Below are 16,909 nucleotides of genomic sequence, written 5' to 3'. Positions count from 1 at the left end.
ATCACAATACCACCTCTATGTCTCTCCCTGTCCTGCAAGTACTGTATGCATTATTAGCTCAAACAAGTTACATGCATGTAGAAAAGATCTAGAAAAGACCACCACTGACAAAGCAAGACATACCCTTACAAAAATGAAATGTTTGCAGCAGATTTGTAGCAAAATTGTGGGTAATTTGTGGGAAATAAATGAGTTCACTAGAAAATATTGGCGGAAGTTTGCCCATAATTGAATTTGTTGGTGGACTACATTAGTATCTCTGTTGCTTCGTAAATGGAAATGTTATACTTCGCCCTTTCTGTTATATCTATCATCTTCTTTACTTAATATAATGTAATATAATGCCATTCTTTGGGATTTCTACTCAATTATAAAATTTCATCAATGATCTGAAACATATTAATGATCAGTAGCCTACATAATGAAACTGAGCTTTAGTACATCAGAATAAATGAATAACAGTATAATCTGTTTGTTTATAAGTGTGTTTGGGATTCACTGGACTTGGTCGACGTGACTCCTTTTGTACTGGGCTGACAAGGGCAAACTGGAGGCAGCTTGAAATGGTGACTAGTGGTTGCCAGCCGTGCCTTGTTGTAGTAGCCTAGTCGTAGCTTCTTGGCCATGTTATTGTGCAATGGAAGAAAGGACTCCATCTATCAAATCCTCTAGAGGGTGCTGCAGACACCCTTGATGCCGTGTACCCGGCATGACAGGGCCATTTGGCCACAAAGCCTATGGGGTCTATATTAGGACCTCCTCAGTCCGTCAGAGTCTTATATTATAGTGTATTATATATTAATTTTTATACCTCCGTGGGTATTACACATCAGTTGAAAAGGCATCAGGTCTTTGGAAATCCTCTGTCAAGTTTACAGAATTGCAGTCCACTAAAAGGGCACCAGAAAGTGGACTAAAACTATGGGGAGTCGGTTCATTTTGTATTCACATTGTGAGTTCATTTGAAAGAGGACATGGATCTCTTTCTGGTGCACTTCAGCTATGATAAGGGCCTCGATATATATATATATATAAAAAGACCGTCAAACTTCATTTTAAAATCACGGATCCATTCATTTTTCCTGTTAGTCTGACATTTCCCAGGTTGCCAAATTGTGTATGGAATACACCCTACACATAGCCTACACAATGACTTACTTTCAATTTCAACCGTTTTGTCATAAAACCTGGCAACTCAAAATCCAAATAAGGATGCACACTGCACAGCTACTGAAGTTTCGCAAGAAAGCGAGCTAGTTGAATAGCCTAGGACTAGGTTGTCAAATTCTTAGAGGGGAAATTGTGTGACTAACACATCACATTATACCTGTTATTGAGTGTTGTTGATACACAATAGGCAAATTGTGTCCCCGGCAAATAGGCAAATTGTGACCCCCAGCAGGTGGACACCTAACCGGCATGCATATCTCTTTCGGTAAGGTAAAAGCAACGACCAAAATGCAGTGTTGCAAGAAGTGTATGAAACATGATATATATGCAAACATACATATACCCCCCCCCCCCCCAAGAAAAAAAAAATCTCCCATTTTTAAAAAGCTAAACGTTGGCATGTATGTGTTAACGTTACAACACACTTGTTTGGCTGTAGCCACATCAAAAATGTCTGTAGGTCTATCATGAGCCTAATGATAATATATATTTTTTTTATAATAAAAATATGCCTTCTCTTTTGGCAATGGTAAGGCAAGTAGGACAAAAATGCAAAAGAGAACCCAGGGTGATTTGGGTTGTAGATGTGCTCCCAAAAGGTATGTCAAAACTGTGTTTTTGTTAATCTGGACATATGTTAATGTGTACAGACACACATGCACATGTTCTTTTCTCCTCTGTTTATTTCTCTTTCTCTCCTTCTGTCTCAAGACCACAGGTAGATGCTTCCCCTGTTAGACGTACATGTAAGTGTGTATGTGTTAACAATAAACAATAAATAACAATCAACTTTTGAATGTACAAGGCAGACTGGGTATGTATTCACATAATATTTGTATGCATTGGACAGATGAGAATCTTAGTATGGGATCTACGAGCACTACCACTGCTGTATAAGAGAAAAAAATAATCACATATTTCACCAAATTCTTTTTTCAGAATACTACCTGACATTGTGTGATTCTAAAATAGCCAAGTAAAATCCACATGAACAAACGTCTGTTCAATGCGTGAATGAGTTGAATATGTAAAGATGTTTTTGGCCTTCCATCAGCCTGGTGTGATGGGTGACATGGCAATAGCATCTACAGCAGCAGCCTCAGGTAAGAACACTGTTGAGTGTGAAGAATGCAGATATGATCTGTAAGTGATTGGTCAGAAGCAGATGCAGGTGATTGGTCAGAAGCTGATGCCAATATGATGAGACAACAAATGGAACCAAATGGAACCTTTCATGCAAGTCCCCTCACTCGGCGGCCATCTTGCAACACACTTTGGGTAGTTATCGAGCAGATATTTTGGGACACTGCGCGTGGGCAAGGCTTCACAACATCAAGCTGTGAGATAACAACACATGATTGGCACGATGTATTCACAACATACCACATGATTGGCATGATGTATTCACAACATACCACATGATTGGCATGATGTATTCACAACATACCACATGATTCACATGTCGACTTGGTGGCGGAAAGGGGCAGGATATGTGTAGACAACGGCCATATTGGCGTTACAAACTAACCCCATACATTTCTATGGAGGGTTCTTTGAATGCTGTGTCTCATCATTAGAGAGTCTCTGACTACACTCTTTTTGCGGTTTTGTTGTGTGGGTTTTAGAAATGACAGTGGCCCTGAATCCTGATCAGGATGTAAGTATACTCCTATTTATATATCAGTTTCATACACTCGACTATGGCTACCAATTATTATCTCACCCCCCCCCCCTTTCTTTGTACCTCTCTCTAGTCTGCTGTGTACCATGTGTACAGCACTATCCCCGATGTCCCAAACAGCTCCAACCATGAGGAGAATCCCTACAGTCTAATACAGGATTATACTCATAATCAGTCTATGACGTTTACAGTGTTGTGCAGTAGTTTCTGCTGTTTATTTCAATCAATACTTATTATGTGATATATGTAGCTTTGACAACAATTACTTTTTTAATTCCTTTGTTTCAATAAAGCATAATTTGATGTAATTTGTAACTAAGTGCAGTTAAAATGCAATTTATGCAGCTGATGCTATTTCAATAGTATTATTTACATTATTTATTTAATATTTACAATGGGCAACATGTAATCCTACTCTTAACCAACTCTTTCAAAATCATACACTGATGTTTAAAAGTCATGTATAAGTGACACACGAAAAGTAAAGCTTACTGACATATCCAGATGTGACTGGCGTGATGTGCATAAATGTCTGTCTAAAATGACTTAATAAATGTGCCAATGCCAACAATGTTGATTAATTATTCTAATTAGTAGTATTTGTCTCTGAATATTGTCGTGACACAAATTCTTTGCAAGTGGGAGTGCTGTCCTTATTTTCTATTTTGATTATTTGATCGCTCGTTGCAGAGGTTTCTTGTGAAGGGTGGTGCAGTACATTCTTGAGTATTGATCACAGTTGTTAACAGTAAATCGATTAGTGATAGAACTTAGTGACCTCTGCTGTGTTGCTGCACTGTAATGTCCAAACACTGTTCTGGTCAAGCTGGATGGATGTCAGCTCCTCTGTGATAATAATCAAAGACGATCTTAACGCTTAAAGGAACCGTATGTAAGATTTTGGCCAAAACTGGTACTGCAATCACTTTCAAATTACTGTAGAGCGGTATATTCCCTCACCCTCCCCCCTGACTGTCAGAGCTGGCAACCCGGATGCCGAAACACTGACTTTGTGATTAGTAGATAGGTGGAGGGTGGCGCATCAGGCCAAAACACAACATGAAAACATCAACATCAGTTGAGGGCTGCAACTTCACTTTTTAAACGACAATATTCTGGCCGGACTAACTGTTGTCAGTGATATAAGTATTTTAAATGAACATGATTTCTTAATGTCTAGTGACATATCAGGGCCATTTTATGATTAATTGAAATACATTTCTTACATACGGTTCCTTTAACTTAGATAGAGCCAACAGAGGCAGTAGCCTGAAGGTATTACATTGCCACTCAAAAACTTTCTCTGAAAAGTCATCATACTATAATACATCAGTGGAAACAAACGGGTAGCATGAGTGTGATTGCACCAAATATGTTTGGGCAACAGGAAGATTCAACCAAATTAGGATGCTCTTACAGGGAAAGTTCTCCTGTTGCAAAAAAAAGTACATTTGATATTTGACCCAGACAAACTGAATTAACCCAGATGTCTGCAGAGAATCCATCAGAGGTTGAATTTAATTTGAGTTTGCATGCACTAATGCTGCCAGCTCATGGTATAATAAGCTTCATCCTTCGTCTTACCCATAGATTACTTAAAGTGCTTCACTGCATTCTGTTCCCTGCAGTTCATATTCCTTTTGCTTGGGGACATACAACTCAAATGGGCATGTTGCTGTATAGTTACTAAATGTGGGTGTAATTTGCATTAGATTAGGAAAACTAACAAATTTGATATTCCGTTCTTCATATGTCCCAATAAAGTGGTATTGTGGTCATTTCTCAGACAACATATCATTTTGATTATTCAGAGTTGTGTAGCCTATGTGTGGCTACAGCAGGGTGATGGTGCTACAGCACTCTTCTCAACTCCAAAGATGTAGAAATACAGAATTAGACTGACATTTGTATCTTAATATTTTCCACAATATATTAGAAGTCTGAAAAATTAAGAGATACAACCAAACATCACCGTAAAGCACTGTCTGTGAATGTCTGCTTGGATTTGTGACAGAGCAGGAGTATATGAGGATGTATAATAAGTTTCAATTGCCTTTCACTGATCCCTTTCATTTAACAAGAACCTCATACAAGCCTTTGCTTAGATTACAACCATCTTCAAATATCAGAATCAAAAACACACGGCCAATGTATGCTATATTTGCAACATTAAGCTTCACCCTTATGGTTTATCAGAATTATTTGTTATGCACACAGCAAAACTGTCCCACGAGAAAGTGAATGACTTAGTTAGGCCTACAGCTTGCCTCCACAGTGCTATTTGCAGAGACAGCGCCCTCTGCTGACACTGATCCTTTCTGCAGAATGATTATTTCTGGTCAACAAATCTGACAAGTTATTGTGATGTTGACATATCCCTACTCCCTACTTGTTTTCACATGGGGTTCTCGGGAGGCATGCTGTGTGGGTTTCATTTCAAAGTCATTCCAGGTCATAAAGGGTGGTTATTAAAATACAATCAAAGGTTGGTTTCGGGGTTGCTGCCCCCCTATGGATAGCCGAAATATTGTGTCATGGTACACTTAGTATAATAGGTTAAATGAAAGAGAGAACAGCGAAATGTAGGGTATAGTGATGCGCATCTTTTAAATCTTACAGATACTAGTGGGCTACCTTTTTTACATTTTCTAATAAACTTCAGTAGTAATTTGTTTATTTCAAGAATTAACAGAATTCTGAATTTACCCGTATGAAACGACATAGGCTATTTCTTCATATATCATTATATTCACCAATAACTCGCATGCCATTTGCATGTTCGTGCAGGTCTGTTTTATGAGTTTTGATGAGTTGTCTTACTACAGTACGCACTCAATCCGGCAGGGGCGCTGTGGTCCGTGTTAATATCTGAAACATTTCCTTTTCCTGTCCACCCCTTATTATGACATAGGACATACTCGGTGTTTGCGTGGATTGGGGAGGGCGCACGTGTTTTGACAGCAAGGCATGCATGCAACGGTTCTATTTTTGCCCGGCCCACCGCTGCACAGTGAATTAAAGTGTTCTGCTTTTATAATTACGATCGATTTGCCCTCTCCAAAATGGACGCGGTTATACAGATAAACCGGGGTAAAGTCGGAATATCATTGACTGTTTGGAAATGAGTGTTTGGAAATGAGTTGTAACTGAGTGCGTAATCTTAACCTTCATGTTTACTTGTTGATTGTAGGAGCAACCAAATGGGACATCCGCAAAAAAGTGTGGGATTATATCGAAGCTAATAATCTTGCCAATTTCCCACGGCCTGTTCATAATAGGATTCCCAATTTTAAGGTAGGTCCTTAATCGATTGCCCAAAGTGACATTCTGGTCATTTAAAAGTGTCCATTAATTGCGTTGATCATGCGTGAGCGTGCATACCATGTTCGGGTACAGTTAGTCCTTTGTTACTCAGTTCTGTCAATGTCCATACATAACACTTTCTATGTAAATCCCTTATGGTTGGACAGGGTGCTGCCCAAGCTTGCAATCAGCTCAAGGTCCTGCAGGAGTTCAAGTCCAGTAGTGTGGTCAAGGTGAATCCAGACAAGCCCCAGGAGCAGGCACGCTTCTGTACTTTGGAAGTAAGTGTCACTCACCTCCTATTCTCTGTGATTCCGTAGGGGGCTCATGGTGCCTGCAGCAAGGTGTCTGAACTCCAGGTGTTCAGCAGAACCAACGAGGTGAAAGTGGACCCCGATAAACCACTGGAAGGGGCCCGGTTAATGGTGCTACAGGTACTCAGTCAGCAGGGCCTGAAGGAGTTGGGCTCAGTCTTTGGCCTTTTTTTAGGCTGCATTCATCACTGTGTGTCATCCATTTTGCTAAATTAATTGGCACTTGTGCTTCTCCTCAGCAATCCTCCAGCTGTTTTCACGCATGTCACTTCCCCCCCTAGTTTCTAAAGTTGCTTTTTAGTTTTGTTTGTTTGTTGTGTATTATCAATGTGTGTGCTCTGTCGTTCAGGCCAAGAAAACATTGCTGGTGCCCACACCTCGTTTGCGGACTGGGCTGTTCAACAAGATCATCCCTCCACAGGGAGCCAGCAAAGAGGACCTGCGTGTGTGCTCCACCTCACAGGTCACGACTTTTCACAGCTATAGACTTATACTACACTAGCACCCATTTAATACTGTGAATAAAACAAATCATTATAATTAATTATATTCCTACATATTTAATACACTACATTTTAAAGACATGGGCCCTTTCTAGATAGATACTAGATAGAATAGATAGATAGATAGATAGATACTTTATTGATCCCCAAGGGGAAATTCAGAATTTTTTCACTTGGTTTTAATTCTGCACAACACTAAAATGTGGTAGCAATCCTACAATACCGTTTCTCCCTCAGGGTGTGAAGGATTTCAGCGTCCCGATAGGTCTTGATGCCAAAGTGAACGTTGATCTTGTTGTAGTTGGGTCTGTGGCTGTGTCTGAAAAAGGTAAAGCGGTCATGCTTTATACCTAGACTTGTACTGCTTACTATAGTTAATTTACATTGTACTTACTTATTGTGTATTATTATTTTTTGAATCCAAGGCTATCGCATAGGAAAGGGTGAGGGTTTTGCAGACATGGAATATGCCATGATGGTCGCTATGGGAGCCGTGAATGAGTCTACTGTTGTAGCCACAGTTGTTCACGACTGCCAGGTCAGTTCACTCGTCACTCCTGGTCTATTTTGCTTATGTAATCAACATACTACATTGCCAACAGTGCTTGACTAGCATCCACAAGATGCCACATATCTCATATATCACATATTTGTTATTCTGTATCTTTAATTAAATTAAGGTACTGATTAGAAAACAATCCGTGTTAATATATTAATTTTGTTTTAAGGTAGTGGATATTTCTGAGGATCTAATTGAAATCCATGACCTCACTGTTGATTACATTCTTACTCCAACGAGAGTTATCAAGACGGAATGCACACATCCAAAGCCACCAGGCATCATTTGGTCAAAGGTGATTATACTTTTCAACTGTGCTTTTCAGTCATATTGTTCATAATCAGAAAGATATAATGTGTTTATACTACGTACTCATATCCTACCTGAAATGCAACTGAAATCAAACTAGTGCAAGAACATATATCCCATAGTACCTCTGACAATACTAGGTTGTAAAGGTTATAAACAATAATATCAAAAATATATGAAAAAATATCGGCAAATTATTAACCGACTTAATGCGGAAAGTAAACTAAACATAATTCTCATTAATGCTATTCATAATGCAAAAATCCAATTCTTAAAAGGCAGTAATACCAAAATCCCAAACTATTATCCACTTGAAATATTCAAAAAACTATTTTGAGTATTGCAGTGACTATATTATTGCCAATTGTTGTATTTTTTCAAATGTATTGCATTCTTGGCCTGACACATCAGCCCTGATGGTGCTCTTTCCCAGAGCATGAAAGGGCATTAAAAGGTGGTGTTGGCCGACTCTTAGAAAGGAAGGGCACGTCTGATCTTCAAAGACCTTAATGCCTGGCAAGCCCGAACCCCCCTGCATACGGCATGGAAAAAAACTGGTCAATAGGTCAGGTTAAAGACAATAGCCGTGTATATCCTGAATGAAACAGCCTGTGATCAGGCCCTTCTAAAAAACGCTTTTCCCTCCTCCAGATCAGAAAGACGTCTTTCTTTAGCCGCAGGCGGAAGTAAAATAGTCGTGCTGATAAGGATGAAGACGTGAAGGGTTATCAGAGCTCCAAACACACAGCGGGGGTCCATTTCCCCCTGCGCAGCACAGCGTAGTTATTCTATTATCAGCTGTTTTTAATGGTGCCAAAACCGTGCGCCGGCCTTTTTGATGTTCTACTGACGTGTTTCAGGATGGGCTCAAAGGGGCTTCCGTTCAGATATATATATGCGAAACGGCGTCTGTCAGTGGAAGGTTATGGGGCCTTCTTATTGTGAGAAAGGTTCCCCAGGGTCTCTTCAAGTTCAACAATCTTAGCATTTGCTACTGTACAGTAGTCAGCAGGTTATGCTCATTTCAGGTTTTTAAAAAAAACAACTGTAATTTAATAACCTCTTAGATAGACACAGACATGCTGGAGAAGATTCCCATCCTGAAGAAACTCCGAGCTCTGGAGCAGGAGGCTGGAAAAGACGTCACGCTAAATAAAAGTCCTGAGGGAGGGGAGAGGGCAGCCAGGCCCAGGACGGAACCCAGGAGTGACCCAAAGCGAGACCTGAAAGGCCCCTCAGAGCGCCGGCGGCCCAAGGAAGGCCAACCGGAGGAGGTGGCGGCGAGGCGTGGTGGTGGTGGAGGCGGCAGAGGGGGGGAGAGCATCTTGGAGCCCAGGGCAGCTGGCCAAGCTCCTGTCACCACCGTCTACTTGGGGAACATTCCAGCGGGCGTGCGCGTGAGCGAGCTCAAGAGTGCCCTGAGGGAGCGCGAGGCCGTACCACTCCGCCTCACCTGGCAGGGCGCTCAGCACCGGGCCTTCCTAGACTACGCAGGCCAGCAGGCGGCCGACCGTGCCCTTGCGGCCCTCGAGGGCCTGTCCATACACGAGCACACCTTGCAGCCAGAGCTGGCCAAGAGCCAGAGGGGGGACCGCAGGCCTGGCCAGGCACACCGCAGGAGATCCAAGACCTCCGCAAACACCGCTGCGGCAACACCTGACAACACCACCACCACTGGCGCACCAGTCACGGACAAGCCTAAAACGAAAAGGCCAACCCCCAAGAGGAAGGTGGAAAATCTGCCTCCTTCCTAATAGTCTAGACACTGTCCTGCAACGTCAGCAAAAAGGAAAAAGGTCCTACTGTGTTTTTTTTTGTTTGTTTTGTACAATGACTGCAGGCTTGTTGTGTTGCTTATAACTTATTATTATTCATAAAGAAGCTTTTATCAAGCTTGGAACTGATGAATTTGCAGTGGTTGCAGTGTTTGTGTATATGTTTCGGTGATCTAGCATAGGGGAGCACATTTTTTATTCCCTGACTGCTGGGATTAATTTACCTGAGTCTTTTATACTTCAGGAATAATTTGCCGTGAAATTCATGGAAATGTAGAGTACATATGAAAATAAATTTTACTTCAAGTTGTTACACTTCTGGCAATATATTCTCAAACCTAAACCTCAAATGCAAGTTGACTGACAGAGTTCTCCTCATTCAAAAATATACTTGGGGTTGGATAAAACATATAAATGTCAAATGAAACTATTGAAGGCCATGAAGGACTGGATTGCTGTGGTTTTTATTCCACAGCTGTAGTCTAATGGGGAAGAAATCCACAAGCAGTCAAACAAGACACAGCCAAACAAGATGAATTGTGTGTTGGCCTCTTTGTTTTCAAATTTAATTAGTTTCCTTTGGCCTTTTTAAGTCAGCATGACTTTTATGAAGTTAAGGCCTTCTCACTCCGTTCCACTGTTGGAGTTCCTCAATTCATACGCAGGGGAAGCATATCAGGAGGCTTGACAAGTCCAATTAGTCTGGCTTGGGTTTGGTATGCTAAGGCTTCAGATAAGATGACCCCTGAGCACAGATTCGCAAACGCTTGTCCGTGCAGTGGTTGTTGGTTGTAAGCAGGATCATAAAGTCAACTTCTCCTATTGTCTGAGAAATAACTCCTCTAACATTTCACTGTGTCAGGCGTGTTTTTTTTTCTTGTTGATTTTGGATCATAACATTTCGCTATACACAGGCCACAGGATCATCCCTGTATGCAAACCTCCATGCAGTGGTGTAGTCTAGTTAGCTGTAGTGGATATAATGTGATGTAGTAGTTAGCTGTGGTGGGTATACTGTGATCAACCCCAAATATTAAGATGTATCCTTTGCCTATTTTAAGTGGGTATACTGAGATGGTGATGCTTTTTAAGTGGGTATACTGCGTATAGTCCTGCGTATCATATAGACTCCACCACTGCCTCCATATACAAGTTTATTACTATTGTTTTTTGACATAATGTAGGTCTTGTATTTTTCAGTAATGTATCCTATACTGTATCCCATATGTGGTTTCTCTTTTGTTACATGTTCTGTGAAGTTTTGAGAGCCTACAAACAGTTTTAAAAAGACACACAGGAATGCGTGGCTACTGCATGAACATATAAGTATACAGCGTGCTCGGCTGCTTCCAAAGCCTTCTCTTTTCATTTTGAGGCAGATGTACAAGATCAGCATGCCTCTCCGAGTCTCCAGCCAGACCAGTACAGGCGCAGGTCTTTTTTTTTTTTATGGTTCTGTCACCCGCCCTGGCTAACAGCTGTGGGCCAGTAACAAGAATTTAACTCCTTGTCCGGGCCAAAACGCTCCGCTCTGGCTAACGTCATCAGCAGGCTAATGTGTGGTCCCAGCTCCGCAGAGAAATGTGGACTTGCTGCACCCCACTGCTCATACAAGGAGAATTTCTCTGGGTTCAGCGCTTGGTCACTAGTCAAGATAAGGCAGTAATATAGGCTAGAAGACAAGCAGAGGGCCAATATGGAGAACCTAGCAGGGGCATACTTAATAGCCTAATTTCTGTAGGACTGTTTGTCTATCAGAAACATGTCTAAAATCACTATTTAACCTGTTGATAAATACTATACATGATGAGTTGTGTGTTTGATTGAACTAAAACCATGGAGCCATCTAAGGTATAAGTGAATAGAGATGGTGAGCAATAATGTAATTCTATTGAATGATAATGGGATCATAACAAATGAAACATTTCATGACTGCAGTCTTCTTTTAGGAGCCCACCACTTGATAAACCGGATCTGTGATCATCAATATCTTAACATTCGTTTTATTTGATAGAGACAGATTTGCAATATTTGTATGATCCTTTTGTAGTTGTAGTTGTACTGTGGAAATATTTGGGAAACCATTTTAAACTCTAGACATTTAGACAGGGATATCTAGCAGAGAGAAATTATTTATAGGGGCCTTTTAGGCCTACTTAATCAGGCACATTCACAATAAATTCAACTTTATTGACATGTTAGTCCGTAATTGAACAGTTAAAAAACAAGGAGCGAAGTTTAAAGTAGGCCGGATAGCATAAGCAAAAGTCGGGATCATAAACCAAAAAGGCTAACTAAAGTGTACTGGCTTAACCTGGTCTGTTAAAATATGAGTGTAAAACATGTAATGAAATTGCAGTTCTGCGTTACATAAGAATACTCACAAAAAACATGGGCTCTATCACGGACTATTTCTCAGCCAGGCTGCGTCGGCCCACTCCGCGTCTGCAACAACTTAGTCAAACACGGCATTTTAAATTTTAGATGTTCTGCAGATCTTACTTTTGAAATTTTAGATACTTAGAAGGTAGAAGGGCCTACACCAACCAGCGACATCTTGCCAATAGGTGCCGCTAATGCTACACCACAAGGCCTTTGCCCGAATTGAATATTCTCATATTGACCTATTGGGCATGTTCGTTTGAGATCTACATGGTTGGGCTAATATGAATTTCATGACCACGTGTATTGATTTCTTAGATGTGTTTTTTTTTTATCATAACCAAGGCTATTCTGACATTAAAAAAACGGCTCGTGCTCAAACTTCAGCTTAAATGCCGCAATTCATACTTGCTGTTACGCACACGAGTTTCTCTAGCCTAAAGTTATTTCCAACACAAGGCAGAGCACACATATTTATAAATGCACCCACATCTAGTCAAATCTGCACATAGAGAATAAAACTACTTGCAGGTCACATGTGACTTTAATTGAAATAAAAGGCGCAAGGCCTATTCCCCCTACGGAACAAGGTTGTCTATTCATCGCAAAAATATTCCATGTCTGTTTTGACCTATGTGAGATTAGGTATGACTAGATCTGGGAATGATGGTCATAAGTTCTGGTGGTCGTCAGTCTATCATGCTAGACGAAATAGCCTACCATGCAAAATAGGCCTATTTTGGGGTCATATAACAACACATTAACTTTAACACAGGTTTTCCATCTTGACAGTCAAATTAACCAAAAACCAATACATTTTGCAAAATGATAAGCTTGCAGAGGTCTTTGGTACGGTGTTAATATTTGAAAACGTGCTTATTCTAATTTTTGGTCATAGCCATTCTTACAAAGAACCACTGAAACCTTTTAGCAAAATGTCAAAGCCAGGAGAAAGAATGCTTGCAATCGGTTTGGTTGCGTACGCTGGAGTTTTGGTATTCATCAAGTGTTGCCTATAGAAGAATTACATGGTTGTCAAAACCAGTCACTTTTTCTACGCTTGGATTTTAAGAAATAATGGGTTGCCTAGTAAGGTTGCATAATGTGAAATAAATCCATAATTGAAAAACCATGACACTTCATTTGAAAGGGAAAACAATTTTATAGACGTTTTCAACAGTTGAACAAACTTCATGCCAATACGTTTAATTCTATACAAATCGTGAGTAGTTAAAATACATACTAGCCTAATCTAAAGCAATGAAAGTAGACAAAAAGTCCACTCAACGATATTACATCATGTACAATTTATAGTGCTGGGAAAAGTAAGACGGGTGTCAGTATGTATATATACACCAAAATAAAGACAAATAATAACTAACAGTGCTTACATTTATTCTCCATTATCTGTTGAACCTCAGTAAAAAATTCTCTGGGCAAATATTGCCAATAAAGCATTCAATATGTGGCGATATTTTTTACAATTAAAATATGCACAGAATAAATAAAATGAGTTGCGCTTTGGTATTTAAAAGTGCCTTCATTTCCCCTCAGTTTCATTTCTGATTAAAAATAGATGAAGTCATAAAATAGTGTTGCAATTAAAAACCCGAGTGTAAAGTATAATAGAGAATCATTTTTGTCTAAAAATACAAATGAGTTTGAAGAAAAATACAAATTGTCAAGTGGTAGTTATCCGCCAGCAGAATTATAGTACCGAGCGGCTGCAGGGGTTGAGATGCACTGGAATTATGGAGGTTGTTTGCGGCGTTACCTTTGGTAGTGGTACGCTGGCAACTCGGGAAATTGAAATCAAGTCAATGCACCTTTCTGGTAATTTCCCACCGCAATAACGGTCACTGAAGTCGTGGTTCTGCGACTGGATCCACTGCTCACTGAAATCAGTGACTGGAGTTTGCTTCTTGGTAATCTTCGCAGTCATGAAAAGCCATCTCTGCTCTAGGCCACGTTGTTATGGGGCTGCGACTGAGCGTTTCCCTTGCTCCCCTACAGCTGCATACTAGGTTTAGTGGCTCTTTGTCAGTCTTGTCTTTTAATTCAAGATACTGCCTTCACATCACGCACGGCTTGATGTCCTGATATGCGACTTGTTGTGCATGGTGATAATAAGACCCGCTGCTCGGTGAATGCATCGTTGACGACGTCATCGCATTGAAGGAGAAGACGAATTCCTTCCTGTCGCACATGCTTGGAGACTGGGAATGATACCGAGGGATACCTGTAAGACAAGGAGGGAAATTGGTGTATTTTACAGGCCGTCATAAACCTTAGGGCCAAAATATGGCTCTCATGTGTAACTGTAAGGACTCAGAAGGCCTGATTTAGAAAAGTAGAAACACAACGTTTTAAAGCCTGAAAAATAAAAATGAAGAACATACCGCCCTTGCGCACTGAGTTTATATCCAATAAGTATTATGCACGCCTGGATATAAATAAGTAATGTGTAATACCATAATCTTGGAAGTCATAGCACGATTCCTACATTTCTAACCCAAATCAAACTGCTCTCATATTCCTAGTTTAGTTAGGTATAAGCCTAATACTAAGAGCACAGTTACAGTCAACCAAAAGCATCACCATTCTAGTCAATAATAATAATAATAATAATAGTAATAATATAATAATGACGATAATAATAATAATAATAATAATAATGTAATGTCTTAGCAAAAAAGCCAGTTTTCACTAGTTAAATAATTACGGAAGTGCTTACATTACAAAGGCCCTTTAAAAGTATTTATTTTATCAACGTCTAGCAAGCACTCTCGGTTGTCATCTGTGTCTTTGCAGGGAGGAGGGCTAAAAGGCCTGGAAAGTGGGTTTGAGGGTGGTAGAGTCTGTAATTGACAGTCGACTGCTTGCACGCGAGTCCCTGAGGACTGTATGCCGCGGGGCAATCAGACTGGCCCTGCTCGCGCATGTTATCATAGACTCTGGATTGGCACCGTCCTAATCACGTGTCCCTACTGAGATGCCCTCGGCCTGTCTTCGATGACCCCTTCAGAAATTTATTTAGAGACCAAAGTCAGGTTTAAAGTTTCGTCCATTCTCCCTCAACAGGGTTATAAGCCGGTTTATATGACCCAGTATAGCCTTATATTGTGGAGGGCCTTTATCATTAATGACAGACTACCCTCGTATAAAACACAACCCCAAAGAGACAAAACGCGCTCTGATTACTTTCAAAACGTATACTCAATTTATCATGGACTAAACATGACTATGATTATTTTAGTTGAGCAGGCATTGATCGAAATTAGACTGATTTAGCCAGATATATTTGTGACAGTGTCTGCAATTTAATACGGATTCATTTAACAACTCAAAAGACTCGTTTGGTTTAAATATGATACAGGAAAAGCTGTGTGACCTGATTAAGTGACATTACCTTGTAAGTCGGTTGTGCTGTGTCCGTTCTGGTGCAGATATGACTGGTCAAGAGAATGCGTTGGCAAGCTTGGCTGCAGTGGATTCGCTCCGGGGTTGCATGGAGACAATGGCTGCTGCTTGATGTAAGAGGCCCCGTTATTCAGCGAGGACGAGGGCGCAGGAGCCCATGCGGATGGTGTGCTTGAGTAGACCGGATGAGGCTCCATGACTCCTCCACTGGTCAGCAGGGGAGAGGCAGAATTGTCGTGGTGTGGGTACTCGTTCCCGGTGGACCCTGTGCAACTTCCCATGTAGGAATGTCCACCGTTGGCCGACAAATGTGACATCGAATGCCCTGCCAACCCCATTCCCTCCATGTTGCCCGCCAAATGTCCATTCATCATTCCAATTCCACTCTCTAAAGATAAACTGTTTGGAGGACAGGACAGTCCTCCCCCGCTCCCCTGGAAGTTATACGACTCTGGTAGATGGTTGAATCCAAGTCCGTTCATCATGCTATACATTGACGGCTTCAACGCTTGACACTTACGCCTGAAACCCCTTGGTCTTCTGCGGAAAGATCCCTCCTCGAACATGAACTCACTGGCCGGATCGATAGTCCAGTAATGGCCCTTCCCTGGTCGACCAAGACCCTTTGGCAATTTAATAAAGCACTCGTTCAGGGACAAGTTGTGACGCACGGAGTTCTTCCATCCTTGATAAGAGCCCCTGAAAAAAGGAAAGCGGCTCTGAAGAAACTGGTAAATCTCACTCAAAGTCAGACGTTTTGTAGGGGAACTCTGGATGGCCATGACGATCAGGGCTATGTAAGAATACGGCGGCTTCTCAGGGCGACGAATACCAGCGTTTGTCTTCTTGGTTTTGGTCGTAGAGGAGGCCGTCTCCATCACTGACGTCTGACTGTGCGGCTTTTCCGGAGCAGACATCGGACTGCTTTGGGCAGGAGTCTGCACTGAGGGCTGCTGGACCTCGGCCGTCATTTGGTTTTAGGAATTCAATCTTCAGTCAAAATCTCCACGTTAAAACTAATAACAATTACTTAATGGGTAGTCTTTTTCAAACTATTGTACTGACCTTTTTAGCGAATAGAAACAAAATAGTCGACTTATGAAGTTATAGCCGTAATGCGTAGACAAAATGGTTTTATCTCGTGCGTAATTACGTGTACCCCGCAACTGGTGTCCCGAATTCCTCTGGTAGTAGCGTCCTCAAAAAGCAAGGGACAGGAGGGAACTTCTTTCAAGTTCTGTCGCACTCTTCTCGTCTTTCCTTAGGAGATCGCCTTTTACTTATCTGTTGCCATCAGTGCCTTCCAAAGCTCTTCACCATCCGAGCGTCAGAGGAGCCCAGAGGCCCGCCCAGTCCCCTCCCACTCCGCTGGGGTGGGCTACCGGAACATCTGCCCGCCTCAACTCTCCGTATGATTGTTTTTTTCTAATTTCTAACCTGTATCGTCCAGTGCTTCGCCAAGTAAAGAATATTTTATTATACAAAGACTACTC

General features: G+C 41.2%; 2 protein-coding genes across 3 annotated transcripts; one reads left to right on the top strand and one right to left on the bottom strand.

Annotated features, from left to right (window-relative positions):
* The first annotated feature begins 5,786 nt into the window (after positions 1-5,786).
* Positions 5,787-9,927, top strand: mthfsd (methenyltetrahydrofolate synthetase domain containing). Of its 2 annotated transcripts, none has more exons than XM_076286998.1 (8): positions 5,787-5,941; positions 6,042-6,145; positions 6,475-6,588; positions 6,818-6,931; positions 7,209-7,299; positions 7,397-7,509; positions 7,700-7,825; positions 8,907-9,927. In XM_076286998.1, exons 1-8 carry the CDS (start codon positions 5,914-5,916, stop codon positions 9,591-9,593), a joined length of 1,377 nt encoding a protein of 458 aa, XP_076143113.1. In that variant the 5' UTR covers positions 5,787-5,913; the 3' UTR covers positions 9,594-9,927. The 2 variants fall into 2 exon arrangements, with proteins under 2 accessions (XP_076143113.1, XP_076143114.1); XM_076286999.1 differs by lacking the exon at positions 6,475-6,588 and adding an exon at positions 6,322-6,435.
* Positions 9,928-13,138: 3,211 nt separating this feature from the next.
* foxf1 (forkhead box F1) lies at positions 13,139-16,674 on the bottom strand. The gene is made up of 2 exons (XM_076287000.1): positions 15,406-16,674; positions 13,139-14,235 (listed from the first exon to the last, which is right to left on the bottom strand). The coding sequence occupies exons 1-2, from the start codon at positions 16,385-16,387 to the stop codon at positions 14,069-14,071; spliced, it is 1,149 nt and encodes a 382-aa protein (XP_076143115.1). The 5' UTR covers positions 16,388-16,674; the 3' UTR covers positions 13,139-14,068.
* Positions 16,675-16,909: the final 235 nt, after the last annotated feature.

Source organism: Alosa pseudoharengus, unplaced genomic scaffold, assembly GCF_046254945.1.
Source record: "Alosa pseudoharengus isolate Yale_2024_CS ecotype anadromous, Long Island Sound unplaced genomic scaffold, YU_APseudo_1.1 YU_APseudo_1.1_scf_16, whole genome shotgun sequence".
Classification (NCBI taxonomy): domain Eukaryota; kingdom Metazoa; phylum Chordata; class Actinopteri; order Clupeiformes; family Clupeidae; genus Alosa; species Alosa pseudoharengus.
The sequence above is the reverse complement of the archived record's forward strand: the minus strand, read 5'-3'. Positions and strand labels throughout refer to the sequence as shown.